The 20,529-nt window shown below is 53.4% G+C and overlaps 1 protein-coding gene across 5 annotated transcripts; it reads right to left on the bottom strand.

Moving 5' to 3' along the window:
* Positions 1-208: 208 nt before the first annotated feature.
* On the bottom strand, positions 209-19,206 carry ETNK2 (ethanolamine kinase 2). Of its 5 annotated transcripts, none has more exons than XM_037153157.2 (9): positions 18,644-19,204; positions 16,772-17,031; positions 13,788-13,910; positions 9,251-9,393; positions 8,581-8,664; positions 4,959-5,104; positions 3,244-3,317; positions 2,428-2,498; positions 209-1,201 (listed from the first exon to the last, which is right to left on the bottom strand). In XM_037153157.2, the coding sequence occupies exons 1-9, from the start codon at positions 18,899-18,901 to the stop codon at positions 1,191-1,193; spliced, it is 1,170 nt and encodes a 389-aa protein (XP_037009052.2). In that variant the 5' UTR covers positions 18,902-19,204; the 3' UTR covers positions 209-1,190. The 5 variants fall into 5 exon arrangements, with proteins under 5 accessions (XP_037009052.2, XP_037009053.2, XP_037009054.2 ...); XM_053667921.1 differs by lacking the exon at positions 209-1,201 and adding an exon at positions 1,254-1,841 and having other exon boundaries at positions 18,644-19,206; XM_037153158.2 differs by lacking the exon at positions 2,428-2,498 and having other exon boundaries at positions 18,644-19,201.
* Between the last annotated feature and the right edge of the window lie 1,323 nt (positions 19,207-20,529).

The following is a 20,529-nucleotide window of genomic DNA, read 5'->3' as shown; positions in this document are numbered from 1 at the left end:
CAGCTGACTCATGCAAGGTCAAGGTAGAAACCACAAGCCCTGCCCAGCTCTACTCAATACCAGGAGCTGGGGCCCAATCGGCCTGTGCATTGAGGGCATGATGGAAAGTGTACAGCCCAGAGGGGCTGAGACCCCTCTGCCCCCACCACAGTTGGGCTGGTCACACCCTCCAAGTCACAGCCTCATCAGCTGCACTGAGACAGAGTGGTCCCGGTCGGAAATGGTCCTTTTAATGCAGAAAATCAAAGATAATTTACAAATGAATCACTTCATAGGCCCAAGCTGAGGGGCTGTGAGGGCAGAAAGGAGTTGGAGGCCATTGAGTCAGGGACGATGACATCAGTCAGCACCTTCGTGACAGATCCTACCCAGGCTCTCGCATGCCAGGCGAGTCCTGGTCCCTGGCCCCTCGAGAATCCTGCTAGTCTAACCCAAGTGGGTGGACTTGGGGAGACAGGTCCTTAGAAGTGAGGGCCTGGAAGGCCAGGGGAAGAACACGGCTGCTGGCTGCTTGCCCCTCCGCACAAGCCAGAGCATGGAGCCCTAGTCGGACTGAGGTTTAGGAAGGGGCTATTTGATCGACTGGGCTTGGAACAAAGGACCTCAGATGAGGCAGCTGCTAGGGAACTGTCAGGCTCCCCACCGCAAGGTGTTTACATCCATCTGTCAGAGCTGGCCTGGTGCTGGTTTGGGCTCAACACCCCTACGGGGCCTGTGGGGAGATGGGCTGGAGGCTCAGGGCACTGGAGGTAGAAAGGAGCCCTCCCACCTTCCCCCTCCCCAAGCCAGGAAGGTCAAAGACACCTCCAGGCAGCCCAGATCCCAGACTGGCCTGGGGCCAGGAGCCCTGGACTTCAGGGTGGTTGTGGTCTGAGCTCTAGCTGGCTGCAGGCACTTTCCCACAAGTCAGGCCAGACAAAGAGGCCCCCAGAGCAAGGTCCATCAGTCCTTCCAAACGAGAGAATGTGGTCACAGCAGCGCCCGCTGGGGGCTGGTGGAGTCTTCTCCCAGGATACCCACCTGTCCCCTCGCCCACCTTGTCCAAGGGTATGGACCCCAGAGCAGAACCAAGCCCTAGAAAATCAGCCTTCCAGTCAGAGATGGCTAGGGGAGTGAGGGGGCAGCTGGTCACTTTGGCATCTCCAAGGCAGACACTTGAGGTTTCACCGTGAAGTACTGGTTGAATCGGATCACTGCGTACCTGCCAGGAGACAAGAAAGAGAGCTGAGGGACTCCTGGCAGGAGCAAAGCTTCTCACCAGCTCAGCCCATCTAGGTCTGTGCAAGTCAACACCAGCACAGGGTGAGTTTTTTTTTTTAATGCAACTATAATTTAATTTTTCTTCTTAGAGCTTATTAGACCAACCCTTCCCCATACAAGGTTATTTTTAAATTTTCACAGTTGAGTATTGCTAAGTGCGTTTACACTGCTAGGCAGCAGATACCTAGGTCTCTTCCATTTGGCAAAACTGAACTTTGGACCCTTAAAGAGCAGCTCCCCATTCCCCCTCCCATGCCCCCACATTCCACTTTGTTTTCATAAATCTGATTTAGTTTCTTCACGTAAGTGGAATTGCAATTTTGTCTTTTTGTAGCTGGCTTATTTCACTTGATACAATGTCCTAAGGTGCATCCACACTGTAGCATATGACATGATTTCCTCCCTTTTTAAGAACGAATGATATTCTGTTGCATGAGTTTACCATTCATCCCTCCATGGACGCTTGGTTACGTCCGCCTCTCGGCCGTTGTGAGTAATGCTGCCGTGAGCACAGGTGCACAGGTGTTTTCTTTGAGACCCTAATTTCAATTCTTCTAGATATATACCCAGCAGCGATATTGCTGTATCATACAGTAATTCTATTTTTAATTTTTTGAGGAAGCACAGTATTGTTTCACCAACAGTGCACTAGGGTTCATTTCCACATCCTTGCCAACACTTGTTACTTTGTTTATTTGATAGCAGCCATCCTAATGGGTGTGAGGTGGTAACTCAGTGTGCTTTTGACCTGCGTTTCTCTCATGGCTGAGAACACTTTGAAAGCCAGGTGATCATTCCTTTTTGGCTAAGGGTGGATGGGGAGGAGACTGGACCAGAATGAAGAACAAAATAATTCCTGATCTTTAGAGACATAGGAGGTGGGGAGCCCCCCAAAAAACTGGAATTATCTTCTAGAGGGCAGGCCCCTGGTAATATAGGCTTCCCCCACTAGGTAGGTGAGTGTTCTAGGCACCCGTCTGTATCAGTACAGTAGCTGGTGTTGTGAGGACTACGTCCAGCTTCAATGAATGTTTTTTGAAGGTGCTCAGTGTGTGCGCCCATGCTGTGGTGGGCGATTTACGAGTGCACCTGCCTGTGCCTCGCTGAGTGTTCAGCAGGTTCTGACCAGAAAGGGCATGACTCCCATGTTCCACCTTCCCTATTCACCTGATCTTGCCTCCAGTGACTTTTTTGTGTATTTCCCTGGATGAAGAAAGTCCTCAAGGGGAAAGGTTTTGCTGATGCGGAAGAGGTGAAACAGAAATAGCAGAATCACTAAAAGGCATCAAAATTGAGGGATTCAAACAGTGTTGAGCAGTAGAAAGTCTCAATAGGTGCACTGCATCAGATGGATGCAGTACATCTGCCACACGGGACTTTTAAAGTGACTGAAGTTTAAACACGTAAGAATAAATACACAATTTTTATAAATAAATTAGTCTTTTGGGCCCCTCCTTGCAATGTACCTCACACGATGCGTGGCCCCCTTTCCTGCCAAGGAGTCAGTACTCAAGTACGGTGTCAGTATAGCTCGTACTGTGTCGCTAGGGGGCCCCTGAAGGAGGAGTTGGGCCTGACACTCCTCTCAGTAGCACTAAACCACCGACCGACCTCAGCGAGTCACTCCCACTCTCTGGGACGCTGACTTCTCAGCTATAAAATGAGGGCCAGGTCTGTGATCTTCCAGACTGACTTGTGGCCGTTCCATTCACCACTGAGCCCTATGGGTGAGGGCTCTGGAGTCTCGGGAGAAGACAGGGAAAGCATAGCCTGCCTCCGGGCAGGCAGGGCGGCGTGAGAACATCAGGCTCCTTCAGAGCGCTGCTCCCCTAGAGTGGTGACCCCGCTGGCCACGGGCAGGGGATGAGTGGGCAGAGGAGTGGACTCTGGACATTCTATTTGAGCTGTCCTTTGCCCCCACACCCTCAGCTGTTCCTTTTCTCCCCCTGCCCCACTCTGGTCCCAGTTGTCCTGGGTGCTCACCTGAGGAAATCAAAGGTGATGGTGGAGAACTGGTTCTGGATGAGGGCCCAGAGTGCCCATAAAAAGTGAGATGCCTGGAAACAGAGCAAAGAGGATCAGCACGGTGACCCTCCCAAGGCTGTCACGGGCCCCATGGAGCTGGAGGGACGCAGTCGCACTGGAAAACAGAACTAGGCCTCCCCAGCACAGGTTGGGGAGATTCAGTTCAAGTCACTTGTCAGCATTTGGGGACGCCCTAGAAACAAGCAAGCAGAGTTGGTTCTACCCGCGCGGGGGGGGGGGGCGGTCAGCAGGCTGGTGCTTCCAGGACTTGGCTTGTGTCCCAGGCCAAGAAGAATTTCACCTCTGGCTTCTCATACCAGGGCATCTCCTCGAGTCTTCAAGGCCAGCATACCCAGGGGGAGATGAACTTCCAAGCCAGAGCCCAGGCCCACTGACCAGAGGCACCCAAGTCATCCCAGGTTCCAGAAGCCAGAGAGCCAGGCTTCTTGCTGCCCCCAAACAAACAGCAGTGACTCCAACACTTCCCCTGGCTGGTGTCCCCCCCCCACTCCAAGTCCTGCTTACTCTCAGGTGAACTCTACAGTACCTCCCTGCATTTTCTGCTTTTTCGGGACTTAAAGGAAGCACAGATCAATGAGCACGTATGAATGATGACTAAAAAATTTAGCAAGAGAAAGGCATTAGGTGGAACAGTTAAGAGGAAGAACCTGAAAGAGAATCAGCTTTGTGCCAATGAGGAGACTAGAACAGGTAATCCAAAATCCCAGCTCCATGATGATGTGTGAAATTCAGGGCAGCTCACTGATCTCTTGTGTGTGCATGGCTGACATTAATAAGACAATCGCTGGGCACACACCAGTAGAGACCTGGCATGAACCATGTACCTTGGATAAGTGGCATTCAACTAAGGAACTGACAAGACAGCCCTGGCTGACGTGGCTCAGTGGACTGAGTGCTGACCCGCGAACTGAAAGGTTGCTAGTTTGGTTCCCAGTCAGGACATGTGCTTGGGGTTTGGGCCAGGTCCCAAGTTGTGGGGTGTGAGAGAGGCAAATGATGAATATATCTCTCGTACATCAATGTTTCTCTCCCTCACTTTCTCCCCCCCCCTCTAAAAATAAATAAAATCTTTTTTAAAAAAAGAAAGAAAAAGAAAACTGACAACACAGCAACTGGAGCAGGAAGAGCCGGGTGGGAAGGACTTACAAGGAGTCTGAGTCAGCAGAGGAAGCTAACAAGGAGGATTAAGCTGACATTCTCTATCTCCTCCAAAGGTTTAAAAACAAGAAAAAGAAGAGAAAAAAGAAGGGATGTGTTTAACTGTAGCATGAAAGGCTAAGATTAGACATTAGAAAGAACTACTTGTCCAAATGAAAGACCTGCTAGAACAGTAGCTGAGATCTTTCCTGGAAGGAAAAAAGTTTGATTTCCTCAAACTTTTCCAGGCTCTCCCTTTCCTAGACCTGCTGGGGTGGGGAGAAGCAGGAAACAGGGCATCTTAGTATCAGGGGACTCCCAACACGATTCTTCCCAGATCTCATCTCTAGTCTGGGGTTCAGGAGCACATGGCAGGGTTTCCCAGGAACTCACACCTGACCCTGGGCTCTGCTTTCTCCTCCACCACAAGGCTGTGGGAGGGCAGGAGCTGGGGGTGGGGCCGCACCCCACCTCCTGGCTCCTCCCCCTGCCCCCTACCAGTCACAAGCACTCACCAGGGCAAACTTGTTGACTTGCACATAGAGCCTCTCCACCTCCCTAGAGGTCACGGCCATCCCCTTTTGTGCCTGCAGGTAGTAGCGCAGCCACTGCAGCTGGGTCTCCCGAGCTGGGTACCGGCAGTAATCGACTTCATTCACACCTGATGGGGAGGCAGCAGCACAGAAGTTGCTGAGAGATGGCCCACCCGGGGGCCGCCTCCAGCTCAGGTATCCCCTGCTTCACTGAAAACCTCAGTCTGCTCTGCCCTGTGGGCTGTGCCTAGGAATGCAGCTTGTCTTGATCACCAATAATGTGTGAAGGGTCAAGCCCCACCCCAACTGAGGACACTGAGAAAGACAGACTGGTTGAGGGGAAGGGACAGTCTTGGGAGTGACAGGGTCCCCCCAAGCACCTCTGTCTCCCCTGTGCCCTATATAAAACTGTGTCACATAGGAGGCATTTGGGCACAGCACTGAATCAGGCCCTGGTGGTCTTAGGTCCAGTACTAACCTTGGACAAGCCCTTTCCTCTCACTGACAACACGAGGAGGCTGTGTGTCTTTCAAACACTGCTTCTCGGGCCAGTGTTGAGCTGGCTACTTAAAAATCACCAGGAGAACTTGGTAACAACATATATTCCAAGGCTTCTGCCCCTAACCCAATTTCCCGATGACTGGGAAACAGGTTTGGAAAGCCTGGTCTGGACAGCCTGGACCCCTCTAGTCCCGCCCTTCTCTGAGTCCTCAGGCTGCCAGGCCAACACACCCCAGCCCCATCCTGGGCGCGGTGGCAGAGGCAATGGCTTCAGAGCTGGTACATAAAGCAGCAGTTCATTTAAGACAGAAGTAGAGCTGGACCACCCTCCCCAGTCTCTTCCTCTCTCCTTTTCTTTCTGTCCTTACCAAACTTTCCTTCTATTTTTAGAGAAACACACTCAGGCTCCTAGGGCCCCAAGAGTATGGCTGGGAAGAACCTCCTTGTGCAGACGTATAAACTAAGGCCAAGAGAGAAGAAATTTGCTCCAGGTCACACAGCCAGTTGGGGGTGGGTTCAGGGTTGGAACCCATCTCCCAGCACCAGGTCTCCTTGCTCCAAAAAACCTGGAGGTCCCGCTCCCTAGCTCCCAGTCTCCTCCCTCGTCCTCCTTCCATGTTCAGTTCTCCTTTATTCTCAACTTAAGACCAGGATGCCATCTGACCCTCTGGAGAAATTCCAGCTGGATTTCACTCTGTATGGTGGGTGAGGGACTTAAAATACTTAAGAATTATCCCTTCTGGAAAGGTGAGTCTGGCTGCTGAGCATGCACGGGCTCAGTGCCCTGCTGGTGCCAGTCTCATCTCTGTGTCACCCGCGCAATTTGGCTGCTCTGCCCAGTGGAGGCCCCATGGTCCCTCAGGGTCTTAAATGCAGCTGGTGGCCACCCCAGGGAGCCATACCCTTAGGTATGCACAGGTGGGGGCTGACCTTGGCCTGCACCACCTGGGAAACACCAGGTCCAGTGCACCCAGTGGACAGCTACAGACCATGTCGGAGCACCACCACCCTGCCCCTGCACTGTTGATTCTCAACAGAGTGCAGAGGTTGGTGGTCATTGGTCACAGCCAGTCCTTGACCCTGACCAACCTGGGTAAATCACTCACACTGACCTGCCAACAGCAACCAAGACTCAACCAGAAGAAGAGGATGAAGTCAGCCCACATGAAGGGCACACCTTGAGTACCCAGCCTGGGTGATAGGCGAGGCTGTGCTATGGGACCCTACAAGTCACCTGCTACATTAGGCCAAGACACAGAGTCAAAAGCAGCTCTACCTACTACATAGAAACACAGGGAGGCTGCCAAAATGAGGAGACAAAGAAACATGGCCCAAATGAAAGATCAGATCAAAACTCCTGAAAAAGAGCTAAACGAAATGGAGATAAGCAGTCTATCAGATACAGAGTTTAAAACACTGGTTATAAGGATGCTCAAGTGAGGACTACAACCACATAAAAAAGGTCCAGTCAGAGATGAAGTGTACACTATTTGAAATAAAGAACTATTTACAGGTAAACAACAGTAGAGTGGACGAAGCCGAGAATCAAATCAATGATACGAAACATAAGGAAGCAAAAATCAACCAATAAGAAAAAAAAAAGAAAAAAGAATCCCCCCAAAATGAGGATAGTATAAGCAGCCTTCAAGAGACCCAATATTCGCATCACAAGGGTGAGAGGAGAAGAGAAAGAGCAAGAAATTGGAAATCTATTTGAAAAAATAATGAAAGAAAACTTCCCTAATTTGGTGAAGGAAATAGACATACAAATCCAGGAAGCACAGAGTCCCAAACAAGATGGATGCAAAGTGGCCCACTCCCAGACATACGAGAATTAGAATGCCAAAGGTTAAAAATAAAGAGAAAATTTTAGAAGCGGCAAGAGAAAAGTAGTTAGTTACCTACAGGGGAATTCCGATAAGACTCAGCTGATTTCTCAAAACAAACTTTGCAGGCTGAAGGGATTCAGCAAGAAATATTCAAAGCCATGAAAAGTAGGGACCTACAGCCAAGATTGCTCTACTCAGGAAAGCTATATTTTAGAATCAAAGGGCAGATAAAGAGCTTCCCAGAGAAGAAAAAACTAAAGTAGTTCATTATCACCAAACCATTATTCCATGAGATGTTAAAGGGACTTATTTAAGAAAAAGATCAAAGTTATGAACAATAAAATGGCAAAAAATACAAATCAATCAACAATTTAATCTAAAAAAACAAACTAAGCAAACAAGAACAGAGACAGAATCATGGATACAGACAGCACTTTGATAGTTACCAAATGGGAGAGGGGTGTGGAGAAGAAATGGGTGAAGTGAGGGGATTAAGAAGCACAAATAGGTAGTTACAGAATAGCTGTGGGGGTGTAAAAGTACAGTACGGGAAATGGAGGAGTCTGTAGAACTATACGCGTGACTCGTGGGTGTGAACAGTGGTGTGAGGACTGCCTGAGGGAGCAGGGCGTGTGGGTGGTGAGGGCCAAAGGGGGAAATCAGGACAACTGTGACAGCGTGATCAGTAAAATGTAATTAAAATTTTTCTAAAATATAAAGTTGTGGAGTCAAGTTGCAGAGGGCGTACTTTTAAGTAATTCCACCTAGATTATTTTCATGATGCTACTAGGCAAGTAGCTACTTACAGCTTGTTCTGCTCCTTACCTGCATGCTGGGCCCTTATTTACAATTGTGCAGGTTGTGTTGGGCATAAAGAAGTATGGACAAGGGGGTAAGTGGAGGCTGAGGTTGTCCCACGCTGGCCTGCCTGGCATTCACTGCATGTACTCAGAGGAAAGGGTCTTTTTCTAACTCACATGCCAAACTAGTAGCCTCAGGGATCCTATAATGGGCACATTCTCCTAATTCGTACCAAACTGCCATACTGGCAAGCAGGAGTGTGCTCTGCATAGGTGGGTCCTGCCTCCCCAAGAAGACCTGAAGCTATCTCAAGGCAGACTGTCTTCCTCCCTCGAGATGGGACATTTCAGAGGACAGGGGCTGTCTAGCCTCTATCCCCCAAGTACAGAACCTCCTCTCATGCTCTCCTTGATCTGACTGTCCATCATAAGGAGAGTATCTTGAGCACAGGTCAAACAGTAATGCCCCCTCACCTGCAAACTCATTGAAATGATTGCCAATGTCAAAAGCTTGGTAGTTGTAGCCGGCATATTCATAGTCGATGAACCGTACGTGACCTATATGAGGTAGAGAAGAAGCAAAGGTGGCTGGTCCCAGCAGACCTGGACAAGCCTGGTCAGACTTCCACAGGCCTCTGCAATTTACTCACTGCCTCTGGCTGCGCCCCGTAGCCACCTGGCCTTCCCCAACCTCCTCAGCAGCAATCTTCTGAGCTTCCATCTGTCTGTCCCTTTGTCCAGCTCCACCTGTCCTTCTCACACAGCTAGATCCTTGGGCCCTCCTCATCTAAAGATGTGTGCGCTCAGCATGGCTGAGGACTGGAAATAAAGCAAAAGGTTCCCTGGGAGAAGCTCTCATCTGGGCGGCCACAGGTTTCCCTCTAGGAAGGCTCAGAGCGGCAGCGAGGGGTTGGAAGCCCAAAACATTGTCAGGGGGAGTGGCTGGGATGCCCTAATGTTCAAAACCTCCTCAAACTATGACTGAGTTCTTTCTTGACCTGGACTTTTCTAAGTGGGAATGTTTCCTTTTCCATTTCTCTCCTACAGATTAACTTAAGACCTAAGCCAAATGGTCTCTTGCTTGTCCAACTACCAGCCGCAGGAACAGAACCCTGCCGGGCAGCCAGGACCAAAGAAGCCGTACCTTTGGTGCTGTCATAGATGATGTTCTTGCAGAGCAGGTCATTGTGACAAAACACCACGGGGGAGTCCAACTGGGACAGGTGCTCCTTCAGCCAGGCCAGCTCGCGCTCCAACACCTCTATCTTAGGGACATCTGTGGAAAGGCTGCACGGTGGCGAGAAAGGTGGCCGGTGGAGGGAGGGTTGATAGTAGACGGGAAGGTGCTTGGTCTCAAAAGCCCTGAGCTCTGGCCTCCTCACTACCTCTTACTGCAGAGGGACCTTGGACAAATGGCCAATCTTTTGTCATCTGCAAAATGGCACTAAGGTCTCCCATCCTTCTGATGTGCTGTTTACTCTAAGATGATTAAAACACTGGCTTAAAAGCATTTTGCAAAGTACCCAAATCCCTGACTAAACAGTGTCCCTGCTACTTTGTGAAAGGGACAGGAAGGTAAGGGAGGAGGCGCAGAAGAGGACTGGAAGGCGAGGATGAGTGTCCAAACTCACTTATCTCTGGCGAAGAGCATAAGGGCAGCAGGGCGGCCCTGGGAGGGGCTGGAGCGCTGGTGCTCTCCTGAGGAGGAGGAGGGTACGTCCTGGTCTGTCTCCCTCATGCTCTCACAGCTAGTGTCCCAGACAGATCACAGGGTTTAACTTCGTATCTCACAGACCACTCAGGCCCACATACAGAAGCAAAGAGGTTGTTTCTTGGACTCACTCCTTCAAGGCCAAGGGGACATTTGGGCCATTCACTGGGAAAGCACTTGCTGTGTAGCTCCCTAGTATGTTGTCCCTTCCACCTTGAACTAGGAGTGTGTGTTTCCTTGTCCCAGCCCCCTGCCAGACTGGCTGTGGGCAACTCGAGGGCAGAAACAAAGATGCACAGAGGCCACTCAGCCCCACCCCATCCCACACCACACACAGGCACTGCTGCTGAAAGAAATTCGTGCTGACAGATGAACAAACGGCTCCATCAGAAGCCACAGGGACGCTGAGGAGGACACACTGTGTGCAGAGGCTCTGAACTGTGGTCCCCAGGAGGCACTGGTCTGTGCACACTGAGAAGCCAGTCAGCAGAGCCCTTAAAACTAAGAACCACTGATGGGAGGAGGGGACAGGCCTGGGGTTTTATCTCCGCTCATGTATCTCCTGTTTGGTCTCTTGCCCAGGGCAGTGAGAGCATGTGCAGGGTGACGAGAACGTGATGGGTCCTCCTGATGCTCCCATGGGACAGCCCGGCTGCCCTCTCCCCAGCCCGGAAACCAGAATATTCAACGATTAAGGTGTCCCCATGTGCCCCCTGGAAAAGAACAAGTGGGAAGCTTCCTCACAGGCTTCAGAAGGTCAAAGCCAAGAGATCTTAGGTCTCTAGTCCAACCCCATGGGGAAACTGAGACTCAAGAAGGGCGGAGTCTTCCTTGTAGCCTCCAGATGTCTCTTGCACAGCTGGACCCTCTATTTCCTAAGGAAAGTAGTCCTAGGCTCATCCAAGAGTCTGCAATCAAGACAGTCCTCCTAACCACAAGGCCCCGGCTGCCCTGCTCAAAGCTTTGCACAGGCCACTCTGAGTTCAGGCACTGTCAAGGGCTGATCTGAGGGAGGCCTCCCACCTCTTGCCCCCACGCCATCCTCACTGGAGTTTATCTGTATCGACAGGACTGCATAAAATGTATTTTCCTCTTGGCTCTCCTTAAGAAGCTACCTCTTCTTTTAAAATTCTTTTTTTTTTTTCTTGGACTGAGACCATCCAAAGATAAGAACTGGGAGACTTCGTTTGGTTTGCCCAGGTCTCAGCCTGGAAAAAAAAACACACATGGCTTTGACATCCTGGATGCCTGCTGCCCAGGCCCTGACCTCTGTCTGACCCCCACACTACCCACCCCAAGGCCACGCAGATGGTTACTGTGGAAACAATCCCGAGCTTCCCCATCCCTCCCCCCACACCTGGAACATCGCCAGCAGGGCTCCCCTCAGCCCTGACACCACCATACTCTCCCAAGGTTGTGGGGTGGGTGGAACAGTCATCTCAGAAGCTTTCACACGGCAGGCAGAGCCGCTCCTCTGTCCTGCCAAAGCAGCAGGAGCAGGCTGAAGGGGCCTGAGGAAGGGACTGCCGCCTGGCAAGTGGCCACTCAGCTCTCGGGGTCAGAGTGGGGAAAGATGGACTTTTCCAAGTGTTCCGGCTTACGTGGCCTGGCCCTATCTGAGTCTCCTCTTAAGGGCCCCGAAGCCATCATCAACCCTGCATCCTTCTGGCCACCCTGGATGCCACCATACTTACCCAAACACCTAGGCTGCCACATCCATTCCCATAAGGTCTCTGAGTCAGCTCCCATGAAGCTGCCTAGGGCAGTATCCCCCCAAAATGGTTCCTTGATCCCCTGCCTCAGAATCACCAGGGAAGTCTGTGAAATGCAGACTCCTGGGGTCCGGTGTGAGACCTCCCACCACTCTCCAGGGTCACACCGGGAGCCTGCACTTAGCAAGCACCCAGGGGAATCTCACGCTCAAATCTGGGGAACCCTAGTGCTGGATGTTGCCCATTCAATTTCAATGCTCCTCCAGCTGGTCTCCCCACCTCCAACCCCCACTTCTCACTCCCACCACAGGTCAGGTTACTGCGCTGCCCTGAATCTGAGGCTCATACACTTTCACAATTACTTTCCACTGCTGTGAAACTGAATCTTCATTCCTTAACTGCCATCAAAGACCCCTCACTACTGAGCTCCAGTTCACATGACTCTGCAGCTCTGTCTCCCTGCACCCCTCCCAAGCCCTCATGGAGATCTGCTCCAGCCAACTCAGCTACCCAGCATCACGCCTCCCAGCCACAGCGCCTCCCTCCCATCTCCGCCAGGAAGACATTCCCTGGTTCTCCAACCCCTGGCACTCTCTACACACCTGCCTTCTTCTATGGCTCTGCATGGGCAGGTCCTCTCTACCCAGTTTCTAAGCAACTTATGGGCAGGGCCAACATCACCTTTGTGTTCTTTACTGTTTTAAATCCCAATCAATTAGCGTTTGTGAAATGGAGGATGGACTAAATTAGGGTTATTAGGCAGGGTTACTATGAAACTTAGGTGCTTCCAGTGATTGCTCCCCACAGCCTGCTTTCGGGCAGGGGAGGCCATTCAGGGCGGCCATCATCCCCCAAAGAGGCTCAAAAAAGCCTAGCAATTTGATTTGTCCAAGGTCAAAGGTATGACAAAAACAAAGGGAATTGGTCAGTTCTTCTCCAGAGACCACTCCCCTCCCAACAAGGCCACCCCCCACCCCCAAAGGTTACACAGTGACTGCAGAATCAAAGAAAGCTGTAGTAGCAGGGTTTACACCTGAGCATCACACCTGAATTCTAGTCCTTGAGCTGCCACTGATAGCAATGACCTTGGGGCAAGTCCATCCCTATGATGGGCCTCAGTTTCTTAATCTGTCAAATAGAAGTGGTAGGCTGGGGGATGGGAGGGCCCTGTCGGTTCAGGTACCAGAGGACTCTGCTCTCTGTGCTGTTCTGGTCCTAAGGCACAAGGCAGTGCTCGTCCCAGAGATAACACCCGACACAGAAGGTCTACACGTGGGCCACGATGGTCCAATAGCCCCAAAGCAACGCTTGGTAATCCTTAAGTGGGAGGGTCCGGACAGGGCCATCGTGTGTGGGAGAGTGGGAGGGAGAGTGGGAGGGAGAGTGGGAGGGAGCTCCTTACTGTCTTGTCATCTCTGAGGAGCTAAGGAGATATCCTGCCCCAAACCTGTGTAACCCACTCCCAGGAACATGGGAACATGGGCATTCATGCCTTTGTGGAGGGGACAAGGTGACACCTCTTTCTCCATTGCCCCCACTGCTGTCTCAGCACTCAAGGCTATGCTGGTGAGTCAGGTTTCCGAAGACTAGAAGGGCTCTCGGGTTGCTAGCCAGAGCATGTAGGGGTGGTTCCGGAAAGCCTGTCTTATCTGGGGAAAGGTGACGTCAGGATGGATGAAAAGAGCTGAGAGGAAACAGCAAGCTGTCAGCGTGAACAAGGTGGAAAGCAGGGTCCGGAGGGGCATGTGGGGATGAGTGGCATCCAGGCCAGTAGCAGGAGTCTTGATGTCCCAAGGGCTTGTCCGTAGATGAACTGACTTCTGAATGACTGTGACTCAGCCTCACCCCGTTCTCAGAGGGCAGGGCCCTCCCTTCTCATGGCTCCAAAGGCAGCTCAGGTAGACAGGGCCCTGGGCTGGGAACAGAAGCCCTGCCTCTGACTAGCCCCCAACACTGGGCAAACCTTAGTCTCTGAGCTCCAGTGTCCTCCAAGTAAAATGGGGAGATGCTGTCCCTGACCCTAGGCCCTGCCGTAATGTCAAGACTCAAGGAGAAATATGCACATGAGTCTAAAGCTATGGGTCTAAGTTCCTCAGATTTTCTCAACTGGCCCAACTCTTCTTGGAGACAGAGTCTCTGTAATCAGGACTGAAATCCCTAAACCTCCTGTGCGTGGGGTAGAGTGAAAGAAAGAGGAGTAGGATCACATTAAGGTGGGAGAGACAGTGGCAGCCTTGAACCCTCCCAGATCTTTGTACCTGGGGTTGATCTCGTTCTTCACAAGGGTGAAATAATTGTGCATCTTGTGCCAGAGGATGGGCTTGGGCAGGCTGCCGTTGGTGTGGATGGTGTGAATCTTTGCCATTTCCAAGGCGATTAGCCTACAGCACAAAACAGGAAGAGTAGGGTATCAGTGTGGGTGGGGCAGGCCCTGCCTGCTCAGCCCTTCCAGACCAGAAAGCAGCCCTACACTGTCCATGAGAGGCTGGCTGGGGGGCAGAGTGTGGGATTATCATTACAAATCTTTTAAGAGCTCTTCACCTCAGCAGAAGGCAAGAAGAGGAGATATGGCCTTTAGCCTAGCAGCTCCCTTTCCAGAGCCAGAGTTGGGGCTGTTTCAGGTAGCAGAAGGGTAAAGCAGTGGGCTGTTGGTCACAGGCCAATGACCCTGCCCCATGCTAAGGTCATGTGCCCACAGCAATCCCTGAAGACAGACGAGTCACCAGAGGATAGGGGCGGTACCTCTCCTCCCACCTTGGACTCTGACCCATGCCCTCAGGGGGAGGTGAATGCAGGACACCAAGGGATTGGGAGGTGGCAATGCCAGATAGGTAGAAATGCCCACCTCTTATCAGTCTGGCCAAGGTGGGGAGGGAAGAAGGCAGGCCCAGGGCAGCCCCTTCCTCTGGCAGGGAGTTGATGATGCTGGCGGCTGGGTGCCAAGGACGCAAAACAAACCAGTGTTCTATTTTCAAGTTCTCCTGTGGACATTATCCAAGGTCCCAGGAGAGAGGGAGGGGCAGTGGGGAGAGGAGAAAGCAGCTCAGGGGAAGACTGCTGGGAGCGGGTGGGGGTTGCTGGAGGACTGACTGGTCAGAAAGGGAGGGCCTTGCTAAGGACCCTGTCCTCGGAGGCCCTGGGTCCCAGCTGGGCTCCCCCAGGCCTCTGTCAGCTCTCCCTCTGGAGCCCCACTGGCTGCCAAGCCTCCAACATTCAAGCTTCCTTCACCTCGGCCTGTTTGACTAATAATCGCCAAGAAAGACAAAAAAGGCATTGGCTGTTTGAAACCTTGTTGCCAAGCTGTTCCAGGGACACCCCCTCCCCTTGCCAGGTACTGGGAAGAGGCAGGCTATCACCCAACAAGATAACAGGGCGCTCTGGGGGCTCCTCCCCCTGACCTATGTAGGGGGCAAGGGGTGTGGCAGCAACTGAGTGGCTGGGATATGAAGTCTGTGCTTTCAGAGGCCAGAGGCCCTGGAATAGGAGGGAGTCCACTAGGGTCTGGGCAAGGCAGGAAACCGACCTGAGACCCAGGCCTTCCCTTCCCGAAGGAAGATTCTGAATAGAGCACGGACAAAGTATTTCCTTGAATATCAATAAGGTCCTTGTCTGGAATAGCAATGAAAGTTAACCTCAACACTCAGCATTTTTTATGCTGCAAAGCCTCAACAGTGAAGGTTGGGAGGTGGGGTTCAGGGCAACATGGGGAAGTAGCTCCCAAAGCCCACCCCCACCTTTCCTCAGAGAACCACCTTTACCCCAGAAAGATGATAGTCCCTCCTAGGAAAAGTACTTTGCCCAATTTCTGGCTTTCCCCCAAATGTAAAGTTTTTATTATGGAGCCTAAATCCATCTTCAATCTTTCTGATAATGGTAACTGTTTTCACAAGAGGGTGAGTGACAGGATCAGATTCATAGGGGTGGTAGAGACTGGGAGTAGTGAGGATCTGCCAATATTTGAGCTTATTTGCACAAGAGCTGGGAACAGTTGGTAGCGAGAGCCTGGCCAGGGCTCCTCAGACCTCACCCTTCCAGGCTGAAAAGCCCCTTACATGGGCTTGTATATCCCCCACCCTCAGACACAAACACCCAGCTATAATATGTAACTCAACGGAATGTTTTGGGGCCTCACCAGCTCTAGAAGCAGTGGTCAGGGCACTGCAGGGTGAGGCCCTCAGTTCCCTCCTCCTGAGTCCCCAGAGCACCCGAGAGAGGCTCCCTGCAAGGAGGACGCAGTGCACTAACTTGGGGTTAACTGCAGCAGGTGAGGGAACAAAGACTGTTGGTTTACTCTCTAGGTGGGTTTTGTTGTGGCCCCTCGGAATTTCAATGGCTTGTTCCCTGAGGTTGGGGCAGGACAGAGCCCAAAGGTCTGGGGTAGACCCCTGTGCCACTGTCCCCAGTGTCAGGAGTAATTTCAGCCCTGGGGACTCATTCTAGGCTGAGGACCCTGCACATGGCCACAGCATTGGAAGGATAAAGGTGGACCCTGCCTGACCTCCCCGCCCAGCAGAGGAAAGAGCGTACCATGGGCTCTTCTTTGGTCCTCCACCTTCCAGGCCCCACAGCCATAGTATCCAAAAGGCTTGAAGGTCCCACACATTAATCTAGGCAATTAACAGGAGTAGCTCCCTGGGGTCCATGGGTTCTGTGAGCCTATGGCAGCCTCAGCAGCTCCCCAAACCTGGACTCCCATCTTATCAGGGAGCCTGGAAGGAGTTCACACTGGGGGAGGATGCCATCTCTTTGGGCTGCTAAAACCATGTTTGACCCTATAGGGCCATTCTCCTAGCATGTCTGGACTCTTGGCAGAAAGGGAGGAGCAGGAAGCCCTGACTGCTCTGGGGATTTGGTTCGTATTTCATTTCCAAGACTCAGAGATGTTTCCAAGTCAGACTAGGGTAAGCAGAGGGCTGAGGCATGGGCCAGGAAAGGGATCCCTGCTGCATTTAGGGAGCCAGATCCTTTGGTCCCACGTTAACCGAAGTTCTCATGTGCCTCCCTTAGGAATTCATTGTGCTTTCAGCAGATCCCCACTGGAAATCTATACAAAGCCATAGTAGCTCTTCACATAGCAATGCACATAAACACACACACATTTTTCATGCAATTTCAGGGAGTTCACAGATCTATTGACTCACTCATGGACTCCACTCTATACCATGGAAGGCGGCCAAGGATTTCAAAGCCCATGGCCTGAGAAATCATAGAGATGAGCAGTACCCCTGGGCACCCTCCTCACCTGAAGAGCCGGGGCTCGCGGATGTGCTCAGGCCCCAGGGCCACGCCCGGCATGTACTCATAGCACAGTCCATTCTGGAAGGTACAGTAGAGTTTGGGGGCACAGCCGTGTGCTCGCAGCAGCTGGAAGTTTCTGACCTCATTCTCCCGGTCCACCAGCAATTCCGTCCGCTCTCCATACACCCGAACCAGCACACAGTCCCGCATGTCCTCCTCCACATAGCAAGCCACCAGCTTGTTGGTGATGCCATCGGTGAAGCGCTAGCATGGGGAAAGGGCAATGCAAGGGTGCGCGGGGCAGGACCTCTGTTCTTGCCCCATGGCTACCCCACTTCAGCACAGGTCTTGGAGCACAACCACAGGGAATCTCGTCCTTTCCCCTCTCACTTAATAAGAGCTCAGCACCGTCCCTAACACTTGGGATAGACTAGAGAGTTCTAAAACAGTGGCAGCTTGGGCTCAGCCCAGGCACCCTCACTTCTCCTGAGTGTGCCTCCAGTGCATGGGGTTTGGTGGTGGAGGAGCCTGACCACCACTTGGTGGTTAGAGGCTGTCTTCCTCTCCCTCCGCCTCCACCCCGGCTCTATAAGAAACCTCCATGGACCAGAATGTGGCAGAGGAGGATCACTCAGGATGAGTACATCCCCACCCAACTGCCTCTCACCACCTGTAGGCAGAGGGTTCTTTGCTGTCCCTCCTGCCCACGCAGGGTATTGAGGGTGGCACCCACCCCAGACCTTTGGTGGTCAGAGCTCCTTAGGGTCTCTGAGTTCCATACCAGAGGAGGTAACAGACCCTGTCTGGGAGACGAGGGTCCCCCAGGGGGTGACAAGGGGGAATGAACCATGGAATTTATAGGGCACAGTGTGTCAGAGCTGAAAGGGGCCTTAGAGGACATCTGAACTACTTCCAGGTGGGGAAACTGAAGTCCTAAGAGGAAGAAACTGACACTCGGTATGTTAGGCCAGTATTGGAATTAACCTCAGGCCTTCTTGATGCCTTGACACTTTTACTCCAAAATATGCCTTTTATTTTGAAAATGCTACCCACCCTCGGGGAGCATTTGAAAATGCTCAGCACACTTGGTCCTGAACCTCCCAGAAGGTTCATCATCAGCATGGAGCCCCTACCACTCCAGTGCAGGCTGCAGGTGCTCCCTGCCTCGGGCTGTTCCTCCACAAGCAGCTTCCAAAAGGGATGGGAGGATGGGCAGGTGCAGACTCTTTACTGAGGATGCAGGTCAGCTGGGGAGACAGCCTGAGGCTCCTCAGTGGGAAGCTCTGCCCATCTGTGTATGCCCATGTGGGGTGGGGAGGTGCCCTGTGGGGGCAGTGGGGGGGCTGCTGAGCCAGAGCCGGGGTGATGCGGAGGACTCCCACACAGCGCAGGGGCTGGCCCGAATTCCGGACAGGAGGGGCCGCTCAGAGCCTGGAGGCTTTGCTACCACCACAGGGTTGAGAAAGGGCAAACCGTGTGTGTGACTGGCGGGGGGGGGGGGGGGGGGGGCTCTTTCTGAAAAGTTCCTGCCGTCGCAGGTTTCAGAGCCCGCTGGGTACGCGCCCATGGGCAGCGGGTGGGCAGCCAGGGTCAGCTGCACCACGGACAGGAGGTGGGGCCCGCACCGCGCCTCACGCGGTCGGCGGGCAGGTGGACCTCGGGGGTGCCCGTCCGTGAGCCCGAGTGGAACGGTGTGTGTGTGTGTGAGTGTGTGAGTGTGTGTGTGAGTGTGTGTGTGTGTAGGGTACAGGAGGTGAATGAGAAAGGAAACACGCATACAAACCCCCATCTCAACCCTCCTGCACAGCAGCCGCGCCCCCGGGACCCACGCCCGTAAGGATGCGCGGTTCGACGTCCCGCATTCCCGCTTGGGTACCTTGGTCCGAACTTGCTCGGGCTTCCAGTGCGGTCGCAGCTCCTGAATGAGGCACAGGGCTCCGGGCAGAATGTCGTCCTGGTGCACAGAGATTCCGAAGTACGGGACGGCGGCGGCCCGCAGGGGGCCCGGCGACTCCCGGCGGCGCGCGCCCGCCGCCGCTCCCTCCTCCATGCCCCATGAGCACTGCGGGCCGGCAGCGGGCCTCCGCAGGTAACACGGCGAGCGCGGCACCGGCGCCGAAGGGGGCGCAGCCATTCCCAGCGGCCGCCCCCTCGGAGCCGCCGCGCGTACTCCAGCCCCGGCGGGAGGGGGCCCGGCTCGGGGCGGGGGCAGCGAGGTGGGGGAGGGGCCGGGGTCAGGCCATGACTCCGGAGCCTGCGTCCACCGCGCTCGCAGTCTCGCAGCCCGCAGCCCCACGCCGACCCGGGAACGCCGGGGCTGGCTGCGATTGTGACATCACGGGCGCGGGCCGCGGAGCTCGGGCCGCGGGAACGCCCCCTTCCCGCCCCCGCACGGCGCGGGCGGGCGGGAAGCAGCGCGGCCGCCGCTACCTGGGGTTCGGGACGGGTTGACGCCCCCCGAGGGGGCCGCGACGCCGGGGCCGTGACGCAAGGGTGGGGGGCGGGGCGGGGCTGGGGCGCGGGCCGGGACCGGGGGGCGGGGCGCGTGGGAGGCCCAGGCCCCGGACAGCCCCCGCGTGAGGGCACCACCTTCCTCTCCCCTCGTACCTGGCTTCCTCCCTCCTACCTGGGCTAGAACCTCTCTCTCTGGGGCAGGGCCGGGGGAGGGCTCCTTCTGCGCCTGCACTCCATTATGCTGTAGGGAGATGAGCCTGTGACCAAGAAGAGGTCAGCTTGGGTAGCCCACCTGTGCCCACCTCTCTGTGTCCAGTCCCTGAGCACCTGGGAAAGGCTCTGAAGCCCCTACCACATCTCAGTGGCGGTTCCTTGTACAGAAGCCCCTGGGCAAATATTCCCCACCCCCCGCACCACCACACTCGCTATGGAGAAGGAACATTGGGTGATGCATGTTAGAGGAAGGTGTGCTAAGGAGTATCTCACTCGTTACTAACCTGGGAGAGCCTTCACTGCCCCACCGAGAAGGTCCTTACTGTTTCCCCAAGTCGTCCCTTTGTCCTGCTGAGGAATCCTTCAACCACAAGACCTGATCATTATTGCTGTCCAGAATACATCTCTGAGCTCGGCCCAGAGGAATTTTTGTGGTGTTGGAAATGTACATATTGTGTTGTCCAGCTCAGTGGCTGCTAGCCACATGTGTGTATACAGGACTTGAAATATGATTAGTATGTCAATTGAACTTTAATGTAAATAGCCCTGTGTGGTTATCATATTGGACAGTGTAGGAGATGATGCAGGAGCTGCATACTTAAGGTCAGGGAGCCCCAGGATGTGGAGTTAGAAAGGGCACTGACTCCCACCCTTCTTTTTGCAGTAAGGAAGTAAAGCCAGGCAGGCAAACAAAGTCAGAGAATCCTGCTCTAGGCTCTGCTGAACAACACAGCCCACGCAGGAATGCTGCTGTACAGGAGCCCTGGGATTCCACTCAGTCTCCAGAGGCTGCCATTCCACAGGTGTGAGCTTTGCTGAGTGCTGGTTGGGCTACTCAGTGCCTCACTCTTTTTGGTCAAAAGATGGGTGAGCAGCTACCGTGAAGAGGGACAGAATCAGTGGATTCAGGTGGCTTTGTTAGCGGAGCTAGATAACCCTGCAGACAGCCCAAGGTGTAGGAGTGGGAGAAGACTTCAGCCTGTCTCAAGTCCATGAGATGCAGTGAGCAGTGCGTCTGTGTGCCTAGGAACATAGCCCCTTACCAGGATGTTGGGGGCGTTCCAGGTCCACATCATCTGCATGTGGGAAGGTAGA

The sequence above is a fragment of the Artibeus jamaicensis genome, unplaced genomic scaffold (genome assembly GCF_021234435.1).
Source record: "Artibeus jamaicensis isolate MK-2021 breed Jamaican fruit bat unplaced genomic scaffold, CSHL_Jam_final contig_475, whole genome shotgun sequence".
Lineage (NCBI taxonomy): Eukaryota > Metazoa > Chordata > Mammalia > Chiroptera > Phyllostomidae > Artibeus > Artibeus jamaicensis.
The sequence above is the reverse complement of the archived record's forward strand: the minus strand, read 5'-3'. Positions and strand labels throughout refer to the sequence as shown.